The sequence below is a fragment of the Lynx canadensis genome, chromosome B2 (assembly GCF_007474595.2).
Source record: "Lynx canadensis isolate LIC74 chromosome B2, mLynCan4.pri.v2, whole genome shotgun sequence".
NCBI lineage: Eukaryota > Metazoa > Chordata > Mammalia > Carnivora > Felidae > Lynx > Lynx canadensis.
Window position 1 is genome coordinate 100,698,259 of NC_044307.1, and position 22,592 is coordinate 100,720,850.

A 22,592-nucleotide genomic window follows, 5' to 3' on the forward strand; every position below is an offset into this window, starting at 1 on the left:
TTGTGACGCTGTCAGCTGAGGCTAAAGATCTCATACTGCTTTGTGATGACACACCCAGACTGTACTTAGGCAGATTCGCGCCCCTTCCTTTAATACTTGGAGACGAGGTAACCCACACATCCGTGACCCCCCAACTAGGTTGGAGGAGGCCTTGCCGCAGGCGCGCGCGCACAGACCGCCACCCGCGGACACCTGGCTCCGGGCTCAGCCAGGCGGGGGGCCCCGCCTCCGATCTACCGAAGCCCAATCATCTGGAGAGTCTGGGGTACGTCCCGCGCCGGCCACGCCCCCAGCCTGCGAGGCGGGGGGCGTCTTTAAGAGCCGGCCGGCGGGCCCCGACGCAGTAGGGGGTGCGGGGCTGTGGGCAGGAGGCCTGAGTGCTGTGCTCTGGGGTGCCGGCTCGCCTCCGCCTTCCTCCTCGCGGCAGCCTCCGTGCCCTGCGCCGCCGTCCCACCGGGGGCTCCACCGCCCTCTCCTCGGCCTCACCAGCCCGCCGGCCGGGCGCTCGGCGGCTCCTCCGTGAGCCCGCCGGGAACTCGCACCCCTCGAGCTCCCCTGGCTCCCGAGGGGGCCGCCTCGGGCCATGGTGCCCTTCCCCGAGGAGCCCGCCGCCGCGCGGGGGACGAGCGAGGCGCAGCCGCCGGGCCCCGCGCCCACCGGGGCAGCTCCGCTGCCGGGCCCGGGACCCTCGGACGGCCCCGAGGCGGTCGTCGAGAAGGTGGAGGTAGAGCTGGCGGGACCGGCGGGCGCTGAGCCCCCTCAGCCTCCCGAGGGCGGCTGGGGCTGGCTGGTGATGCTGGCGGCCATGTGGTGCAACGGGTCGGTGTTCGGCATCCAGAACGCCTGCGGGGTGCTCTTCGTGTCCATGCTGAAGACCTTTGGGTCCACGGACGATGACAAGATGGTCTTCAAGACAGGTGAGGCGCGGAGCAGGCCAGGGCCAGCCCCGGGTAGGGGGAGAACGGGCATGGGGCCCCTGAGCGCATCCCGCGTGCGGAGTGTGCCCGCGCCGGCTTGTGCGCCTCGGTGGGTCCCTGTGTGTGGGAGAGCGTGAGAGAGGTGGGTCTGTCCCATCGCAAATGCAGCCTATCGCTCCAGGGGCCTCGGTGTGCCTGGCTTTGTAGTGAATACAGATTTGGGTACAGTGTATTTGGAAACAAGCCGCAGAACTTATTTCCCAATAAGCAAGAGTAGGGTTTAAGAGTCTACGTATACTTTCCTCTTAATTGTCGAGAACAAACAGAACCTTCCAAACCCAACGACACCGCACTGTGATTTTTGCAGTCTCTTATGCGACCGTGACCGTTGGGTTTTCTCGTTCATGTGCCTCCGGGGCTGCAGAGGGGCGTGTGTGCTGAGGGGAGGCACGGTTGGCGAGTTTAAAGAGATTTATTCCAAGGTCAAGGGGAGTTCCCCAAGGGAGCTCTGCCAAGAGCCCTGGTTTCGTGGTTTGTTTGTTTGTTTGCTTGTTTTGGGGGGGGGGGTGCACTGTGTGCTAAATATAGAAAGCATAGGAGGCAGCCAGATCAGGGACTGGGAGGAGGAGGAAGGTGAAGGGTTGCCCTTTCCTGCTGTGTTGTCATATTTAACCATATACTAGACTAGATGAAAAAGTGCAGACTCAACATTTTTTTTTCCCCTGTAGAGACTTATAATGTGATCTCTTGACAGGCAAAAAACAAGTCCAAGACCTTTTGTATATAACTCTTTTACATACATTATTGTACTTCAACCTGCAAGGCAGGTGTTAGCAGCCTTATTTAGGAGAGAAAACTGAAGCTTGGTAAAATAGTGTCTTCGTGAGTAGCAGAATGGAGATAGAACACACATCTTATGACTTAAAGGGCTAAGGGATTTCCATGACTAAATAAGGCTCCTCCCTGCCATTTGAGGAACTTTATATGATTAATAGTCTTTTTTTAAACCTTAATTTTCTATTTTTAGAGTGACTGTTCCTTAGGACTTTAGTGTGCATACAAAGAACATGCAAGAGACTGTTCTAACAAATTCTAAGGCAGAGGTAATGTTGGGAGTTTTAAAATCTTTTATAAATACTATTATACTGTATGTATCATTCTGCAGTGTGCTTTTCTTCTACTCTGCAATGTTTGCAATTTATCCACATAATATCTCAACTTGAACTGGTAGCTTAAATTCTTTATATTTTAGCTCCAGGTTTTCCATTGTATGAATATATTATAATTTACTAATGCATTCTCCCTTTAATAAACATTTAGATTACTTCCAAACTTAATATAAACAATGCTGCAATGAATATTCTTGTACACTGTCTCTTTGCATATGTGATAATGTACCATATTTAATCTGGAATTTCTGTTCCTTAAACAGTAGCTCTTGAACTACTGTGTTACGCAGGTCACAGGGCTAGTAATAGGCTAATGTAATATCCTATACTTATTTTTATGGAAGGCAACTGTTGAAAGTCTCGCAGGATTGATATGCATGTGCAATATTGAACAAAAAATTTTTTTTTATATGAGCATGGATATCTGATAGGGAGAAGCTCAAGGAGGCAGATGGAACTGGTAGAGTCAACATTTTAAGACTGGTTCCTTTAGCATTTAGCATATTCTTGACTAGGATTACAGATTTTTAATGCAGTCAAGATAGCAAGACAACAGTCTTTTGTTTACCAGTGTTTCTGCCAACTCAGGTGAGTAGGTCCTTTCTATCTGTGGATTTTTTTCTCCTTCATTTTATGAGAGTGAGAGTGTGTGAGTGAGCAACTATGGGGGAAAAACCATAGGAGGGCCAGAGTTTTACTGTGTCGCAGCCTTGACCTATCTTCCATCCCCAAAGTTCCTGTTGGCTACAATGTTCCAACACAGGCCACCTGAGGGGGGACGGAGGGGACAGGAACCTGCTCTCTTGAGCTTTTTGAAGCTATTTTCAGTTTTGATGAATATCCTTCTCCATTTACTCAGTTGAATCCTTGACGATTTTCAGTCATGTTTGTGTATATGTGGGTGTATATTGTATAAATAGTTATACAAATATGCCAGCTAAATACTGAAAATTTTTTTACTTCTGCACATGACTCCCATGTATGGTTGTGCCCTTGCACAAAGGTGCCCAACTCAGGGTAAGTGGTGCCTGAAAACCAGCCTGTGCTCTGGGTGCCCGCCTATATACTTGTAATGGCCCTGTATGACATAGCAGCTATATTGAATCTTTACTTGGATAGTATGTGATACAGAGCTGATAACTGATAAAATTTAAGGTCTAAGGAAGAACAAAGATTTAACCTCATCTGTGAAAAAATGGTAACAAGATACTCTTTAAGCCAGTTAATACTGAGACCTACCCACCCCCTGCGCCAGCCCAACACACACACACACACACACACACACACACACACACACACACCCACACACACACACACACGCGCGCGCAGGTGTTTCATAGTCCATCCTTCACAGCAGGTATTAAGGTATTTGAGAATACCTGAAGTTTGACTGTTCAGGCTTCTTTATTTTGATATTCTAATGCTGAGTCATCTGTGATCAAACAGATGCAAGCTTCAAGTACAATACAAAAAATACCTGAATTGTTTAAGGCTTTTATTTTTCAAACTTTTGGTCCATTTTTTATTACTGTTATTCATGATTGATAATCTCAGCATTAGAGACCATTTAATTCTGTCTCCATGTTTTCATTGGTTTCTTCATAGTGATGAGCCCTAGGGCACATAGGGAGGTAGTGATGGAATGCAAATTGAGGTTTCTAAATGATAGTTCACTTTTCTTGAGAACTACCTATGTGCCAGGCCCAGTGCCTGCATTCCTATTTAAACATTATAACAAGTCCAGGATATTGGCTTAATTAAATATCTTTCTTTTCAGATGTGGAAACTCAGGCTTACAGAGTTTAAGTAAGCAGTGGAGCCAGGATTCAGCCTCAGGCTTATGTCTCTAGAAATGGGGTTTTTAATGATTGGTCATATTGCATTGAGTAGATAACTTGCTAATTCAGTGTTCTTAAAATTTTTTTAAACATTTATTTATTAAAAAAATTTTTTAAACATTTACTCATTTTTGAGAGTGAGAGAGACAGAGCATGAGGGGGGGGCAGAGAGAGGGGGGGACACAGAATCTGAAGCAGGCTCCAGGCTTTGAGCCATCAGCACAGGGCCCGATGTGGGCTTGAACTCACAGAGTGCGAGATCGTGACCTGAGTCGAAGTTGGATGCTTAACTTACTGAGCCACCCAGGCACCCCAACGTTTATTTATTTTTGAGAGAGAGAGAGAGAGAGAGAGAATGCAAGCAAGGGAGGGGCAGAGAGAGAGAGAGAGAGGGAGACACAAGATCTGAATGAAGCAGGCTCTGAGCTGTCAGCACAGAGCCCGATTCAGGGCTCGAACTTGTGAACCATGAGATTATGATCTGAGCAGAAGTCAGACGCTTAACTGACTGAGCCACCCAGGCGCCCCTGCTAATTCAGTATTCTTTATGTTGTATATCAATTCAAGCATTAATTGACTGAGCACTATTCCAGGCATTCTAGGGTTGTAAAAGAAGTCTGAAAGGTCATGATCTCACAGTTTGTGAGTTGGAGCCCCAAGTCGGGCTCCTTGCTGACAGCACAGGGCCTGCTTGGGATTCTGTCTGTCTCTACCCCTCTCCTGTGTGTGCACTGGAGCAATTTCTCACTCTCTGTCTCTTTCAAAATAAAGAAAAGGCTTAAAAAGTCTGAAAGATTAGGGTGCCTGTTTCTTGATCTTACTTTGCTATCAATAAACGATTGCCAATTGTTAATGTCTCATTGAAATAGATTTTTGTAGAGGGACTTCTATGGAGAAACAAGATAATTTCATATGGCATTTAAGCAAAAATCTGGTGTTTCCTTTGAAGAACCATGTTCCTTTAGATTGATCCACGGTAGGATGATGTTTCCAGACAGAACTGAAAAGGAGCCTTTCTCAGGCTTACTTCTTTTCAGGCTATCTTAACTCTTCCTATGCAAAACAAAAACAAAACAAAAAAAACCCAACAACAACAACAACAACAACAACAAAAAAAACAACCCAAAAACCTCTTCCTATGCAACTGATGATCCACCCAAAATTTCTCAGGAAAGGCCCTGAAGAAATTCATTCACACAAAGATATAGGTTAGTTTATACGTCTTCATGTTACTCCTTATTCATTCTACAACTGCTTACCAAGTTGCTGACACTCTGTGCTGGGCACTAGAGATGGTAATTGAGAGAAACAAGGTCAGCTGTTCCCAAGGATTTTTTGATCTTCTGTGGGATACAAATGAGTAAACAGAATACTTCCCTGAGGCATTTGCAATATATCCGTGCTCAATCTTATTTTAAAAAGCTGAAATTCTAAGGAAATTCCAGTGAATGGTGAGGGCTGAGAAAGGCATTTGATGGCCTCTTTCTCTATGGTAATAAATCTTACTTTATTAATTTGAGACTTTGGAAAGGGCAAGCAAGCTGAACTGCAAGTTAGGCAGTAGAACTAATGGAAAGTGTTGAGTGTATCCCGGCCCCGCTGTGTTATCCTGGCTGCTGATGACATGGTAATCAGAGGTCTGCCTCACACCTCCTGCTGTATCACAGGAAACAAGCTGGGCTCGAGTGGTCTCTTTTCAGTTGAACTTTTACCGGTTCACATGTGCACAGGTAAATCTGATGCTTTTGGGAACACGAAAATAATTACTACCACTAACTGCAACATTATTTTCCCTTAGAAATCACTACTTGGCTGGATATTGGAAAACCCATTTTTGGTTCCTTCATGGAATTGATAAAGAGTCAAGGGTACTTTTCATACGCAGTGCTGTGGACACTCTGGGATCTTACGAGGGTATTAATCTAGTTTATTTCCCTGCTTTCTTCCTGGAGAAAGAAATATTTTAATGGCATATTCACTTTTTAAATATATTTATTTAAAACAAGTATGTTTTCAGAATCAGTATTCAGAGTAGTTAATGATATTCTTTTGGAGATAGGATATCTTTGTGGTCCAGAGGCTTGGTTAAGTAAATTCCGAAGGCTTCTTTGGGAATTCCAGAGGCTTCTTTCAGTAATTCCCAAAATGTGTTCTTTAATAACCTTCTTCAAAGTGGAGGTCTGTGGTTAAACAAGTTTGGGAAACACGGCGCATTATCCTCCTTTCTTGGATATTTAAAGTAGAAATCAAGGTATTAAAAATTCAGTAGTTTTAAAGAGAAGTAGATTATTAAAAAGGTTCCAAAAGGGAGGCTCTTTGTCTACAATCTTTAATGCAACTCTGCCTTCTCTGTGTGGAGGTAGATCGCTTTTTAGACAGTTAAAAATCACAAAGTAGGATTTTCAATAGCACTTAAGGAGCAATACATCTTGTTAGATCTTTCAGTATAATCCTACTAGCACCTCTCAAACTTCAAGTCAGTTCATGTTCCTGAAGGTTTAAAAAAAAAAAAAGTTTTCCAGGCACCCGGGTGGCTCAGTCGGTTAAGCGACTGACTTCAGCTCAGGTCATGATATCTCAGGGTTTGTGAGTTTGAGCCACCCCCGTCCCCGCCACGCTCACCGCCCCCCCCCCCCAACTTGTGCGCACACTCTCTCTTTCTCTTTCAAAATAAGCAAACTTAAAAAAAAATTAACTGCTCAAAGAACAAAATCAATAAAAAATAAATGGATACCAGAATTATGTCAGGAGGGGTTTTGAGATATCTTTTTGAATAAATTATACTCTGTGCTCCTGATGTGATTTGCTATATCTTTTGGATGGGTTCTTGTTGAATCTGTGTTGCAGTTCCTTGAGGCTTCATCCTAGGCCATGTACTTCACTTTTCCTACCTTCCTGTGTGTCTCATACACCCAATGGCTCCAGGCACTGTCTTGGGGTTGTTATTTCCAAATTTCTTTTCTGTGTTCATGACCCGTATTCATTATATTGGGACAGTTCCATGTGGATACACAGGTATATCATACTCAACTAAAATGAACTCATTTTTTAGCCACCCCATAATATATATATATATCTCCACCAAAAAGAATAGCCCACTTGCAAATAGACATATCCTTCCTTCTGAATTCTCCGTGCATGACACCTCTGGTTGCTTGAGTCAGAAACCTGGAATTCATCTTAATTTCTTATTTCTGCCCTTTCCTTTCCTATTTTGTTAAATCAGACACAGTCCTTTTGCATTGACCTCCTTAATGCCTCATAAATCAATCCCCTTCTTTTCCTTTAGTACTGTCTTAATTCATGCCTTCATTAATTTTGGCCTCAATTATTGTCATAATGCTTTAACTGGTCCACCTGTCCTCAGTTATACACTTGAGTGACTTCTCTAAAACTTAGGGCCATGGCATCTTTCTGTTTAAAAGCCTGCAGTGAAACTCATTACTTCTAGGAAAATGTTGAGCTCCATACACCAAAGGACTCCAAGTTCTGGCCCTTGCCTGACCCGTTAGCCTTGTCTCTCACCTCTCTTCCTTCTTGTTCTTTGTGTTTTGGCCAAGCTGAAAGCCTTGTGCTTTTCCAAATTATCCTCCTATCTTTTGCCTCTATGCCTTTATGTGTGCCTCTCCTCTCTTCAATGTAGTTGTTAGTCCTTGTAAGATTCTGATGAAATGGTTAGCTATTTTATTCCTTTTGTCACAACCATGGGAGAAAACAATGATTTTATGCGAGTGTTGTTACATTTTTGATGCAATTGGAATGTTTTGGGAGTAACATGAATTCAAATGAGTTAGGAATTAAATTTAAAGTGGAAGACAGAGCGGGTGCCTGGCTGGCTCAGTCAGTAGAGTATGGGAAGGGAAGGGGAGGGGGAGCAGGAGGGGGAGGAGGATCTCTGGGTGGTGAGTTTGAGCCCCATGTTGAGGATAGAGATTATTCTTAAAAAAGACTTAAAGTGGAAGACAGAGAACGTAATTGCAGTCTATTCTAATCTAGCATTCTGTGAATGGTATTTTAAAGAGAATCCATATTTGAGTGATAATTTGCACAGTCCTTTATCATAAATAAAGAGCTTTCATACACATTAACATTATTTTTTTAGAGTAGCCTTGTAGCGTGCTGTTACCTCCATTCACAGATAAGAAAGTTTTAACTTGCACAGTTTTGGGTTGGGGCACATGATATCAGTGTTTATATTTTTCAAGTTGAATTTAAGAGCATCTTTTCAGCTGTGTAAAAATTTGTGCTTATGTTAAAGTTGTCCTGAAATGTAGAACCTTGCCTGTTTTCTTCCTTGAAACGATTTTCTGCTTATTTCCCTATATATTCTCTAGAACTTTAATAGTGTCTTGTACCCAAGATATCAGAAATCCTGGGAAGTTACTTTTGGAATAGAATTCTATTTAGAGTTATTACAATCCAATTAGAGATCTGATCTCATATTCAGATTAAACAAACAAACCTTGACAAAAACAAACTAAACCCCAAACACTACTTGAAAAGTTGGCTCACCATGGCTCTGAGCATTAGCCTAGCCTGGTGCCACCCATGAACCATGGTGTTTTTATTGGCAGTGATTCAGAATGAGCAACTCCAGCGTTCCTGGGAGCTGTACAAACCCACCACAACATAGCCAGTTCCTCTGAGACTGTAGTGATGGAGGAAAGCAGTGTTTTCAGATGTACATGTACATGTACCAAATGCTAAAGTAATGCTAAGGTATCTTCATTAACAGCAGAAATAATTCCCTACCTTGAATATAGGAACCAGAGCTAAAAGAACTAAGACAATGACATGCCTTATTTCCAAGTTGCAAGTATTTTTTCATTTCAATAATTTTTAATTATGGGGATACATATGAAATACAGATGTGAAATAATGTATATGGACCAAAGCAGTGTTTCTGCTTAAGTTAATTCCGGAAAGATATATGAGTCTGAGAAGGCAGCACAGATCCACACCCGCCCCCCCGCCCCCACCACGAGGAGCATATCAGAAGTTCCAGAGAAGCACATTTAATTTACAAAAGGATAGTCAAGATTATAATTCTGTATGTGAAAAACGAAAGAATCTAATTATTTCCATAATACAACCAAAAGTGACAAAATCTTAGCTGGTGGATAAATACAGAAGCATGGCTTTATCTTTTGAATATTATGGCTACTCATTCAAAAGGTAAACTACCCTTAGAGGTGTGCATCAAGGATTATGAGACTTCTGTGTTTATCAAGAGGGAACAAAGTTGGCCAGAAACACTGCTCCCCCATATGGAAGAGAATCACTGACTAGAGTTTATGCATTGGTATGCTGTTCAGCTATTACTTTTTTTTTCCTTTGCTAAAGTAAATTGCATCAGCAGTGTTCTGTGTGTATTCAGAAAGTCAAAATTTATTCTTGTGACAAACTTAGACTGGATTCAAAACCAATTCTCTGATATGCTTTATAAAAGCAGTAAACCACTATTCATTAAGTGGAGGTATTTCTTGACTCTTCTGGGTAGATCGGTATTAATGCCAAGTCGAGTGGGTTAGTCTGGTGGCCTTTTAATAGTAAAAACCTTTTCATCTTGCTTAATTATCCTTTTTATTAGTTTTGACTTCATGTTCCATTTTTTCAAATGGCAGCATCTCAAAGGATTCACATTTGTCAATAGTTGTTTAAACGACATTCCACAAAGTTAATTGATGTTTTAGTGCAGTCGGGGGCAGAAAGTTGCCATTGTTGCTCTATACTAATGCAACACTCAAACTTTGGCAGCAATATCCTTAACTTCATACTTCTCCCTCAGTGCCAGGATTTTGGATTTCTTACTTTCTATTAGTTTATCTGTGGCCTCTAAGTTTTCCATGTTGAATAAGTATTACTTTTATAATAATAAAAATATTAATATTAAAAATAATTCACCATTAGCATTAGAAATACTAACTTTCGGGGCGCCTGGGTGGCGCAGTCGGTTAAGCGTCCGACTTCAGCCAGGTCACGATCTCGCGGTCCGTGAGTTCGAGCCCCGCGTCGGGCTCTGGGCTAGTGGCTCGGAGCCTGGAGCCTGTTTCCGATTCTGTGTCTCCCTCTCTCTCTGCCCCTCCCCTGTTCATGCTCTGTCTCTCTCTGTTCCAAAAAAAATAAATAAACGTTGAAAAAAAAAAAAAAAAGAAATACTAACTTTCATGACTATAGTAGTAAACTTGCCCTAAGAATAAGATGTTCTATAGGAATAAATGATAGATGTATGAAGGTTTCTTTTTTAATTTTTGATTTTTAAAAATGTTTTTATTTAGTTTTGAGAGAGAGAGAGCATGAGCAGGGGAGGGACAGAGAGAGAGAGAGGGAGACGCAGAATCTGAAGCAGGCTCCAGGATCTGAGCTGTCAGCACAGAGCCTGACGTGGGGCTCAAACTCATGAACCACGAAATCATGGCCTTCACCAAAGCTGGACGCTCAACGACTGAGCTACCCAGGTGTCCCTGTTTTTTTGTTTTTTTTTTTAAGCTTATTTACGCATTTTGAGAGTGAGCGAGAGAGTAAGCAGGGGAGGGGCAGAGAGAGAGGGAGTAGAGGGAATCCTAAGCAGGCTCTGTACTGCCAGTGAGGAGCCCCACAAGAGGCTTGAACTCACAAACTGTGAGATCATGACCTGAGCCGAAACCAAGAGCCTGCTGCTTAACCAGCCGAGCCACCCAGGCGCCCCTATATGTGTGGAGTTTTAGTTTTAGGTGTTATGTTTTGTCTCCTACTCAAGAGAAAAATGTTAATTATGGAATAGTCTGGAAATGGAAAGCCAATGAATACTAAACTTTAACTCTTCAAATTTATAATGGATGCATATATACCAGTGTTCTTACATGTGTATAGATGTCATTAGTATGGAGCCACAATCCCTACAGGGGAGTTTGAGGCAGGGCCCCATAGTCAGATACCTTGATAGTTCTGCAGCAAAATCTATGAGTATTCAGAGCAAATGGGACAAATAAAGGCCATAGTTTCATGTCAGTTCAGTTTTTTTTTTTTTAAGTTTTCTTTTAGTGTTTATTTATTTTTGAGACAGAGAGAGACAGAGCATGAACGGCGGAGGGGCAGAGAGAGAGGGAGACAACAGAATCCAAAGCAGGATCCAGGCTCTGAGCTGTCAGCACAGAACCTGATGTGGGGCTTGAACTCACGAACTGAGAGATCATGACCTAGATGAATCGGACGCTTAACCAACTGAGCCACCCAGGCGCCCCCAGATTATATTTTGCTTCCAAGTGAAGTGTTGATATCATCTTATAAAAAACTTTGGGTTTGGGATTTCAGAATTGCTAATACGGAATTGTAGATTTACATGTAAATATTTACTTTTGTTGGGGCACCTGGGTGGCTCAGTCGGTTGGGTGATCGACTTCTGCTTTGGTCATGACCTCACGGTTCGTGAGTTCAAGTCCCCTGTCCAGCTCTGTGCTGACAGCTCAGAGCCTGGAACCTGCTTTGGATTCTGTGTCTGCCTCTCTCTCTGCCTGTCTCTCTTGCTCATGCTCTGTCTCTCTCTCTCTCAAAATTAAATAAACACTAAAAAATATTTACTTCTGTTTTTGGCTTCTCAGTAAACATTCTTTTTAAGGTACATTTTTCTGTATCACATAGTGTACCTACTTAAGGTTTTCAGTAAGCGTGTTCTTCTGCTGTACTGGTCTATCCTAGATTACTAACCAGCCCCTTTGGCTGGATGTTTGAATTGTAGGCAGTGTTATGCAGTGTAAGTATCATATCTATATACATCTTGGAACAAATTGTTTTTTCTCCTGTGGATTGCTTCCTTAGGGTATATGTAAAAGTAAGATTCCTGGTTCAAAGGGTATGAACAACTTTATAACACTTGTTACACATTGCCAGGTTGTTCTTTAGAGAACTTGAGCCAGTTTACTGTGTACTAGCAATATATTGGTTACCTGAAAATCCTACCAGTGTTTTATTTTTATTAATATTTGCTAATTTGATAAGTGCCAATGCTATTTTTAAAAAGCAGCTTTAGATTATATTTCATTGCTTTTAGGGCTATGTGTTTTCCCAGTTTTTGAGCTCTTTAGAAGCAGCAACATGGTTTGGCAGCTATATGTAATATCTGGAAATACAAGGGGGCATATAGCAATAAATATCTTAGAGTAAAACTTTGTTACCACGGGTGGGAATGCTAGGAAGGCCTGAGATTATTCTCGTTTTTATTCTCACCTGACACACCTTGGTAGGTGGGGCACACCCTTGTTCCCATTCATCTTTTCTCAGCACAGGTGTTGATCAGGACCTTCTTTGGGATTAGAAGTGGGGATGGAAACTAACCATCTGGAGACTCAGCCAGAAGTACTTCCTGACTCTTCCAGGTGACACCTAATCCTTCAGAGGATCAAGTCTCCATGAGCAGCCCTGTCTCCTTCTCTGTGCTATCGTCTTGCCTCACCTTCTCCAGACCCAGCCAGTTTGGTTAAAAATAGCTTTAGTTAATTAATTTGGGTGTATGTGTGTTACAGTTGTTGTCGTCATTGTTTTGCTTTTAGTTTTAAAAAGATCTAGAAATCCTTTATTGAATACAAACCATGTACTAGGGGTCATGCAAGAAACAAACAAATTTGACTTCTTGAAGCAAAATGCCATGTACATAAATAACTCTAATGCAATATGCTACACTTATTTGAGTGCAGTATACATAAGATCTAGGATTTTAAAGGAAGGCAAAATGTTTTCTAACTGAGCTGATCAGGGAAGGCTTCATGGCGATAGCTTTTGAGTTAGGCTTTAAAGTATTGGTAGAGTTTTCCTCAGCAGATCTAGCAGAAAAAGGTATTTCAGATGGAGTGCAAGGCCTAGGCAAGGGCTAGGAGGCAGCCTAATAAGGGATTTTTTTTGTGCTTTACTCTATATTTTATCTTGTTTTATCTATCCAATAATCATATGATATAACTGCTATTATGATTGTCCTGCTTTAGATGGGCAGCTAAGGCTAGTGAGCAGTGGGGCTGCATTTGAACTTAAGTCTCTTGCATTAGGACCCAGGCTCTTTATACCTGAGTACACACTGGACTTATTAAGTGAATGCACAGTGTTTGGTTTGCCTAGGGCCAGGGTATATATGTAAGGAAAGTCACAGAAGATAAGGCTGGAAAAGAATGAGGGAGCTGGGGAACAGGATGTTTGAATGCCAGGTTAAGAAGTTTGGATAGGGGCGCCTGGGTGGCTCAGTCGGTTAAGCGGCCGACTTTGGCTTGGGTCATGATCTCGCGGTCCGTGAGACGCGGCCCCGCGTCGGGCTCTGTGCTGACAGCTCAGAGCCTGGAGCCTGTTTCAGATTCTGTGTCTCCCTCTCTCTGACCCTCCCCCGTTCATGCTCTGTCTCTCTCTGTCTCAAAAATAAATAAACGTTAAAAAAAAAAATTAAAGAAAAAAAAAGAAGTTTGGATAATAGGCAATGGGGAGATATTGAAGGTGTCTGAAGTGTGCCTTAAAAAGATGTGACTGGGTTGCAGAGGGAAATAGTTAGGAGGAACGCCAATTACAAAATTGTTGGCTGAGAGCTGGGTGAGATTTGAGGCCACAGTTGTTGAAATGGGAAGGAAGGGACCGATGTGAAACATTTTAAAGGATAGACTGAGGGAACTTTAGCAAATGATGGGTGTAGACTGTGACATGGAAGCAGAGATGATGCCTATATCTGGAGTCTATGTCTTAATACTTTACATATATATATATATATATATATATATATATATATAATATGAATATGCATATATTTTGACAATATAATTTATTGTCAAATTGGTTTCCATAAAACACCTAGTGCTCATCACAAGTGCCCTCCTCAATGACCATCACACACTTTCCCCTCTCTCCCACCCCCCATCATCAACTTTCAGTTTGTTCTCAGTATTTAAGAGTATCTGATGGTTTGCCTCCCTCCCTCTCTGTAACTTTTTTCCCCCCTTCCCCTCCCCTGTGGTCTTCTGTTAAGTTTCTCAGGATCCACATATGAGTGAAAATATACAGTATCTTTTTCTGCCTAACTTATTTCACTTAGCATAATACCTTTCAATTCCATCCACGTTGCTGCAAATGGCCAGATTTCATTCTTTCTCATTGCCAAGTAGTACTCCATTGTATATATAAACCACATCTTTATCCATTTGTCAGTTGATGGACATTTAGGCTCTTTCCATAATTTGGCTATTGTTGAAAGTGCTGTTATAAACATTGGGGCACATGAACCCCTAGGCATCAGCACTCCTGTATCCCTTGGGTAAATTCCTAGCAGTGCTGTTGCTGGGTAGTTCTATTTTTAATTTTTTGAGGAACCTCCACACTGTTTTCCAGAGCGGCTGCACCAGTTTGCATTCCCACCAACAGTGCAAGAGGGTTCCCGTTTCTCCACATCCTCTCCAGCATCTATAGTCTCCTGATTTGTTCATTTTAGCCACTCTGACCGGCATGAGGTGGTATCTCAGTGTGGTTTTGATTTGTATTTCCCTATGAGGAGTGATGTTGAGCATCTTTTCATGTGCCTGTTGGCCACCTGGATGTCTTCTTTAGAGAAGTGTCTGTTCATGTCTTCTGCCCAATTCTTCACTGGATTGTTTGTTTTTTGGGTGTGGAGTTTGGTGAGTTCTTTATAGATTTTGGATACTATCTGATATGTCATTTGCAAATATCTTTTCCCATTCTGTTGGTTGCCTTTTAGTTTTGTTGATTGTTTCCTTTGCAGTGCAGAAGCTTTTTATCTTGATGAGATCCCAGTAGTTCATTTTTGCTTTTAATTCCCTTGCCCTTGGGGATGTGTCAACTAAGAAACTGCTGCGACTGAGGTCAGAGAGGTTTTTTCCTGTTTTCTCCTCCAGGGTTTTGATGGTTTCCTGTCTCATATTTGGGTCCTTCATCCATTTTGAGTCTATTTTTGTGAATGGTGTAAGAAAGTGGTCTAGTTTCATTCTTTTGCAGGTTGCCGTCCAGTTCTCCCAGCACCATTTGTTAACGAGTGTGTCTTAGTACTTTTTAAACTGGGAGCCCCACATTTTCATTCTGTACCAGTGCTACGTATTACGTAGACAGTTCTGGATGGTGCCATTGTCAGGACTTGAGGAGGAGTTGACAGGGAAAGATTGACTCAGATGTTAGACATTTGAATGTTAAATGCCAGCAGGACATGAGGGGATGGATATCAGATAACTGGAAATGTAAACCTGGAGCCTCAGAATGAAGCTGAAGCTAGAGGTGGAGCTTTGGAAAGACCATGCGTCTCTAAGAGGAACATGATGTTGATAATAGAAACCCAGAAATTCTGTCTCAAGCAGACCTGGGGGCTTCTCCGAGGTAGTTTAGTTAGTGTCCCTTGAAATCGTCTTATTTAAAATTAACAAAACTTCATTCCTTAAAGTCTTTCTAGCATTTAGATTTCTCTAATTCAGATCTGCAACTTCCCAAAGGTCAGAATTGTTTTTTTACTATCATTGTCTTAAGTATTTACAAAACGTAGTCCTGAGAATTATTTTTTCCCTGTAGTTTAGCATAATCTCTAAGGCTATTGATTTTACTCTTTCTTTCAAGCATGATGTAATTAAGCCAGTCTGTAAGCCTTATTTTCAAGATGTTTAGTTTTAATTCATTTATGTATTTCAAATTGAAATGTAAAGTATTGACAGTGGTGGAAAACCCGTTCTACAGGCAAATGTTATCTTGTAGATCAGTTTTCAGGGTGTAGTAACTGAGTCAGCTACTTCATTTACAATTCATAATGAAAATAGCTAACTCTTTAGTGTAGGCTGACTTTTTAAAAAATTATCTAGGAAAACTAGGAAATCAGAATAAATGAATTTAAGTTCTCTGACTAGCACTAGGGTGGAATATTGCACATTTGTTTAAGAAACATGATTGACTTTTCCAAGTTCGTCACACTAGATATCTGAGGTCTGGCAGTGGGAGGAGGAGGTGTCCTCATGTGCTTGCTGACTGGGAATGGAGTTGGTTGTAATTCAGATAATAACTGGACGTCTGGCTATGCTCAGGTATATTTTGCCTTAGTTTCCTGTCACGTAGTGTAACAGTGAGACTCAAGCAAGATAATAGAATGTCAAAGTGCTTTTGGATGCGTAAAACAGCACAGATATGTCAAACAATGTTGTTACTGAGCAGCTTGGCATAGTGCCTATATGCGGGGGGTGTGTGTTGACTCACATGCTGTGCGGTAATCTTTTAGAACTCAGGTCCTGAATTGCTCTCTTGTGATCGAAGCCCGGTTGAAGGTGTTGGAAGTGCAGTGACCCTGGAGGAAGAACCTGTAAAAGCAGGGGGTGGATGAAAGGGAATTGATAGTTGTGTAAGAAGAGGGTATCTGCCCTTTTTTTTTTTTTTTTGTAAGATACTCTTACCTTTGCAGTAACTGTTTTATCTTTTCATATCATTTGGCTTCATTTACAAGTTGTGTATTAAAGCACATGTCAGGATTTAAGGCAGTATTTTTTGACCATGCTTGTCTCCTGTTGTGCTTGCTGGGATGAATTGAAGTCCTGGCTTGCTGACAAGTAAATTTGATATCTAACAGTTATGGAGAGAGGAGGAAAAGGGAAGTCCAACTGAAGCATTTTTTCCTCCGAGTTTGATAAACAGAAGCCATGTAATCTTTTAAATCCCATGCCAACATTACAGGCAGAAAAAGACTTGCTAATAGCAAAGGTCAGGAATCACAAAAGAGCACTGTAAGTTTTTGGTATTGACTTCAAAACACACTGTTTTCTATAATTTAATGTTCATTTGTTATATGTATGCTGTTACAGTTTTGTGTGTATGTGGTAGTTGTTTTTTTAACTTTGATTAGGAAACAAATCATGAGCCACTTAAATCAAAAGGCAGACTATTACTCTTTTTGGGAAAAAATCTAGTAAAAGTAATGCTTAATCCAATTAATCTGTCTTCTTCCTCTGATTCATTGTGATGACTTCAGGTGTCTGGGAGCAACTGAGAATGGGTTATGGAAAAATGTCAAGGCAATGTAATCCTCATTATTTATGGTCACTTAAGAGGATAAATTAATCACTGGTCACTAATCTTTGGATAATTACTCTATTTAACTGGAAATATCCTTAGTTTTTTGGAAAGCAAGTCAGTGAGTTAGTAGAACTGTCAAAATCAATCAGCTTTTCTAAGTCTAATAATAAGTGAATAGAAACTAGTTGCCTGCAACCCTTTCTCCCCTGTATTGTAGCGTGATCCTTCTATAACTCCGGACATTGTATATGGACCAACAGGGAGAATATATTAATATACTACCTTGTGGTTTTCAGGTGGGCCTTCAAAGCCTGTTAGTTCAGGGTTAACAAAGTTGCCATAACAGGTAAAGGCTTGTGACCTGTGTATATGGTTTTGGTTTTTAGAATTAGGCAAGTTAATTATGTTATAAAATTGGCTTGACTATAGGTTGTTAAGAAGTAAGTCTTTTGGGGGCGCCTGGGTGGCGCAGTCGGTTAAGCGTACGACTTCAGCCAGGTCACGATCTCGCGGTCCGTGAGTTCGAGCCCTGTGTCAGGCTCTGGGCTGATGGCTCAGAGCCTGGAGCCTGTTTCTGATTTTGTGTCTCCCTCTCTCTCTGCCCCTCCCCCGTTCATGCTCTGTCTCTCTCTGTCCCCCCCCCCCCCCCAAAAAAAAGAAGTAAGTCTTTTGGGGACAGCAATTCCATTTACTTGTGCATTAAATAAATATTTTGAAGGAGTCAACATTGTTTAGGTACTGTACTTATTAGATGCTAGGGATGCGGATAGGAATAAAGAAAGGTATACATTTCAATTCCAAAAGAATAAAAAAGGAGGAAGTCCTAGCCTTGTGTTTTCAGCATGGGTACAGTGTCTCAAATGCAGACTAGTATTCACTTTTGGAGTTTGAGGTCCTCATTCATGAGGTTCCCAGTGAATCTTTATATTTAAGAGTAAATGAGATTGTTATGTAGGTGGAATCAGAGATATATTGCTTATTTATCACAATCAAAGTAATGCCATTTTGATAATAAAATTCACTTGTGTATGTTACAAATTATTGCTTTTCTAAGGTTTCTGGAAACAAAGCAGAATTATGCTAAGTATTGTTTCCAATCAATAGAGAAAGATTTGTGTCATTATGAGAAACCTAATACTGTATATGGGACTGACTTTAGAACTAAATATAAATTTGGACTTTAGAAAACAGTTGAAGGTTTAGAAATCTTAACTAGGACACATTTTAGAAAGCTCAATTTAATTTTTAAAATCCAACTCTATTGAGAGATAATTTCATATAAAATTCACCAATTTTAAGTCTACAATTTGATGAATTCTGACAAATGCACAGTCTTAAACCACCATCACAATCATGATAGAGCCTTTCCATCACCCCAAGATGTTCTTGTGTCTCTTCGCAGTTAATCTTCGCCTAGACCCTGGCCCCTGGCAACCACTGATCAGCATTGTCCCTATAGTTTGGCTTGCTTTAAAACTTTGTATAAATGGAATCATACAGTATTTTTCTCTTGTTTCTAGCTTTCACTCAGCTTGATCATTTTGAAGATTCACCCATGTTTCATATATTAGTAGTTCATTCCTTTTTATTGCTGAATAGTATTCCATTATTGCCTATACTACAATTTTTTATCCATTTACATGTTGATGGACATTTGAGTTGTTTCTAGTTTTTGCCTGTTACGAATTGTGCTGCTTTGAACATTTGTGTGTAGTTACCTATGTTTTCATGTCTCCTGTGCACCTTATTTTAATGTGAATTTTATTCTGTATGCTTATCTATATTTTTAAATTTCATAAGAAGATGATACTATGCATTTTTTTGTTAAGTAGGTTTCATGCCCAGTGTGGAGCCCAGTACAGGGTTTGAACTCACGACCCTGAGATCAAGACCTAAGGTGAGATTAAGAGTCGGATGCTTCACCGACTGAGCCACCCAGGTGCCCCTGTATTTTTTTTTTTTTTTTTTATTAAAAGAAATTGTGACTGAATGAGGAGGTGAAATAGTAAGTGGAGGACTCTGGAAAGATAGATTTTTCACTTGGGTGATTGAATGAATGGTACTCCCGATCAAGAGAGTCAAATATGGCTGAGTCAAATATTTCCTATTTTTAAAAAAGACTGAAGAGGGTCCATTGGAATGAGTCTGTGAGAAGTCACCTCATTGGTGTGGGTGGAGGTAAGTGGGGCCTGATTAGTTTGTGGAGCAGTGAATGGGGAGTAGAGATGGGGGTGTAGGCTGAGAAGTGAAGAAGTGACAAGAGGAGAAATATGGTGGTAGCTAGAGGAGGATCAGCATCAAGGGAGAGTAATCATTAATTTTCTAAAAGATGGGAGTAGCTTGAGGAGAGGGAGCCTGTAGTGAGGAAGAAGGTGAAGTCAGCAAGTGGCTAATTAATAGATAAGGTTCATGAGCAAGTCAGATAAGGAATCCAGAGCACTGCTGGTGGCAGGGGTGGGGTGAGGGGAGTTTGCCAGGGGTGCCATCTATTCAGGATCTGGAGAGAAGAAAGAACAGGAGCAAGGGGAGGTGGGATTGCTGAGGATCAGGAAGCGGAGGGGGCCTTTGTTTTGTCTGGGAAGGTATTTGTTAAGTGTACGTATTGGGGTGGAGTAGTAGATATGAAGAGAGTGGCAGAGGTTTGGGGGCTGAGTAGTGAGCAGGAGAAGGGTTGATAACAGCTCTGAGAACTCCACCAAAATTGGAAAACGTGAATTTGTGGTGAAATCAGTTTCCAAGATTGTGGCCCCCCCCCCCCCCCCCCACCGCCTCCAACTTACCGTCCTCTGCAGCCTGATAAGTGAACAGGGAAGGAGAACTGAACAATTGCTATAAGGTTGGAAGAGAATTGAAGCAAAATGATTTTACATTTTTTGTCTCTTTTCAGCTCTATGCTGTGTGGCTTCCTCTTCTCTTCACCTTTTATACACCTCATCTTTTTGGTAAAGTTGATTAAACATTTGACAACCAAATGCAGTTTTTTACGTTTTTTTAAATTGTGATAAAATCTGTATAATATAAAATTTACCATTTTAACCACTATTAAGTGTACACTTGAGTGGCATTAAGTACATTTACAATGTTGTGCACCCATCACTACCCTACAATTTTAATTTGAGGCATGACTCTGTCATCTCTTTTCTCCCTTTCTGTTACTCCTGACCTATAAATTCAACATAGTCCTTTACTGGGTACACGATTGGTATTTTTGAAATTGAGATATTAACAACAGTAGGTACTGAGCTTAATTTTGGCAGGTGCTGTGCAAGGCCCAAATTGTGGCATTAACTTTCTTGATATTTAGTTGTAATTATTTGTTAATGTCTATCTGCCTTACTAGGCTTGTAAGGTCTGTGAGTGCAGAGGCTATCTATGTCTGTCTTGTTCACAATGATATCTGTACTGTCTGGCATAGTGCTTGACACATAGTAGGCGTTCAGTGAAGTTTTTTTTGTTTTCACTTTTTCAATGTTTGTTTATTTTTGAGAGACAGAGCATGAGTGGGGGAGGGGCAGAGAGAAAGGAAGACACAGAATCTGAAGCGGGCTCCAGACTCTGAGCTGTCAGCACAGAGCCTGACGTGGGGCTCAAACCCACAAACTGAGAGATCATGACCTGAGCCAAAGTGGGATGCTTAACCGACTGAGCCACCCAGGCGCCCCATCAGTGAAGTTTTTAAACCCTTGGAAGTCCTTTGCTGAAAGAATTTACTTTAGTTTAATAAGTTCTTTCTACATGCTTCCTATAAAGTAAGTAAAACTTGTATTCACATTAATACAGATTATAGGGCATGCCACATTCCAATGTCTAGTTAATTAGTAGAAATCAAAAAGGGTTTATATTTGCAGTTTCACCTTGGAAGTATTAGAGTAGATTGTGCATTAAACAAATGGTTGTACAGAATTGGCAGCAATAATCCCAAAGCTTGAAGGCTGTAGGTTAATTAGGATAACTTGACAGAAAGTGAGTTAATCAAATTTGAGAGTTGAAAGAATGTTCCAATAATTTATGTTCACACACACTTCAAATATATCAGCAGGTTACAGGAACTTTAGTGGCAGAATACTCCAAAACGGCAAAATACCAGTGTGGATTTTATGGCTTATAGTAATGTTTTGGAGAAAGAAAAACCAATAAAATTGTTTGGGGCTATTTGGTACTATTACTTGGTATTAAATAAAATACACTAGGGTTTAAAATAATTCCCTTTGTTAAAGATAAAAATATATAGTTAATGTATTAATAAATTAGGAATTGTATTTTTTTACAGTTCCATTTATTAATAGATTCAGTAAAACTTTAAGAAATATGCGCAAATATAGACATTTCTGTGTTAACTGGTATTAAAGTCTTTTTTTCCAACTGGCTTATGTTTAAGTGTATATAAAGGGGCAAAATACACATATAAGAATTAATTAGCAATATAATGACATCCCTATAAGAATAATCACAGTATGTCCTCTGATTCCAAAAGGTAAGGGCTCTCTGTGTGTGTAGAAAAACCCACTGAGGCCCTTTTAAAAAAACAAAATCTGCCTTCAGCAAGATATTTTTTGGATCATAATGAAGGAGAATAGAAAAGCTATTAGGAGCTATAGTTCTAGAATTTTTTTACCCTTTTTAAACTCTCAGTGAGCTAAACTGGAGTTTGGTTTTAGAGACAATAATGGAAATTTTCTTATATATCATCTGCAAAATCTAGTTCTGAGTGATTACTATGGCTTTTTATTGTGGTATGTGTGCATGCAGATAGACAAGAGACCTAGGTATTTGAAATGGATTTCCTCCACTGAAGTAATAGAAAGGGCAGGAGTGAGGGAGGGGTGGGCGGGGAAGGAGGAGCAGAATCAGAGGAAACAAAGACTGAGGCTCCAGGTTTGGTTGTGTAAATGTCTTCGTCACTGAGGCCTGCCCCATCCTATTCTGGTGTTCTGCCCGCTTTGTGGGAGTGAGAGAAGTTTGCTGTGTGAAGGCGGGATCTGGGGTCTTAGTGCCTGCTAGGCTGACATAAGCAGGTTGCATCTCCAGCTGGGCTCTGGGGGCACAAATTTCCAGGAAACAAACTTTCCTGTCATCATTTTTATTTCTGAATCATCGTGTTTAGTTATTCAGATGTCTAGTATTGCCAGTTACTTAGGAATGAAGCAGGCAGCTTCTTCTGTTGCTCGCCTTTCCTTCCTTTTTTCTTATTTCTATCTTGTCTGCTACTCCTTTAATTTAGTTAAGCACAGGCATTTAAACATAGCGCTTCCCATTTCCACTAGCAAGCATAGGACTTCCTCCTTACCCGATTGACTCCTACTCCTGTGGTGTGCAATGGTGACCTAAGACATTTAAAGATGTTGCATACATGTAGTAACATTGGGAAATCTCCAGAAGATAGTATTGAGTGAAAATATGAAGTTGTAGAGTGTTTAATGTGATACTGTTTACATTTCATTTGAAAACATGTAAAACAATACATTTCCTAGAATCTAAAACGCTATTGATGCTAAGATGCACCATTATTTTACATACACTGAATTTATTGTAAGATGCATCCCAGTCTATAGATTTAAAAAAAATTTTTTTTTACATTTATTTATTTTTTGAGAGAACATAGAGTGTGAGCCGGCGGGGGGGGAGTGCAAAGAGAGAAAGAGACACAGAATCCGAAGCAGACTCCAGGC

General features: G+C 40.9%; 1 protein-coding gene across 1 annotated transcript in view; it reads left to right on the forward strand.

Annotated features, from left to right (window-relative positions):
- The first annotated feature begins 583 nt into the window (after nucleotides 1-583).
- The window catches only part of SLC16A10 (solute carrier family 16 member 10), a 114,957-nt gene continuing 92,948 nt past the window's right edge, over nucleotides 584-22,592 (forward strand). Inside the window, exon 1 of the mRNA XM_030316168.1 lies at nucleotides 584-917. Coding sequence (XP_030172028.1) covers nucleotides 584-917 — 334 coding nt within the window. The remainder of the gene's footprint in view (nucleotides 918-22,592) is intronic.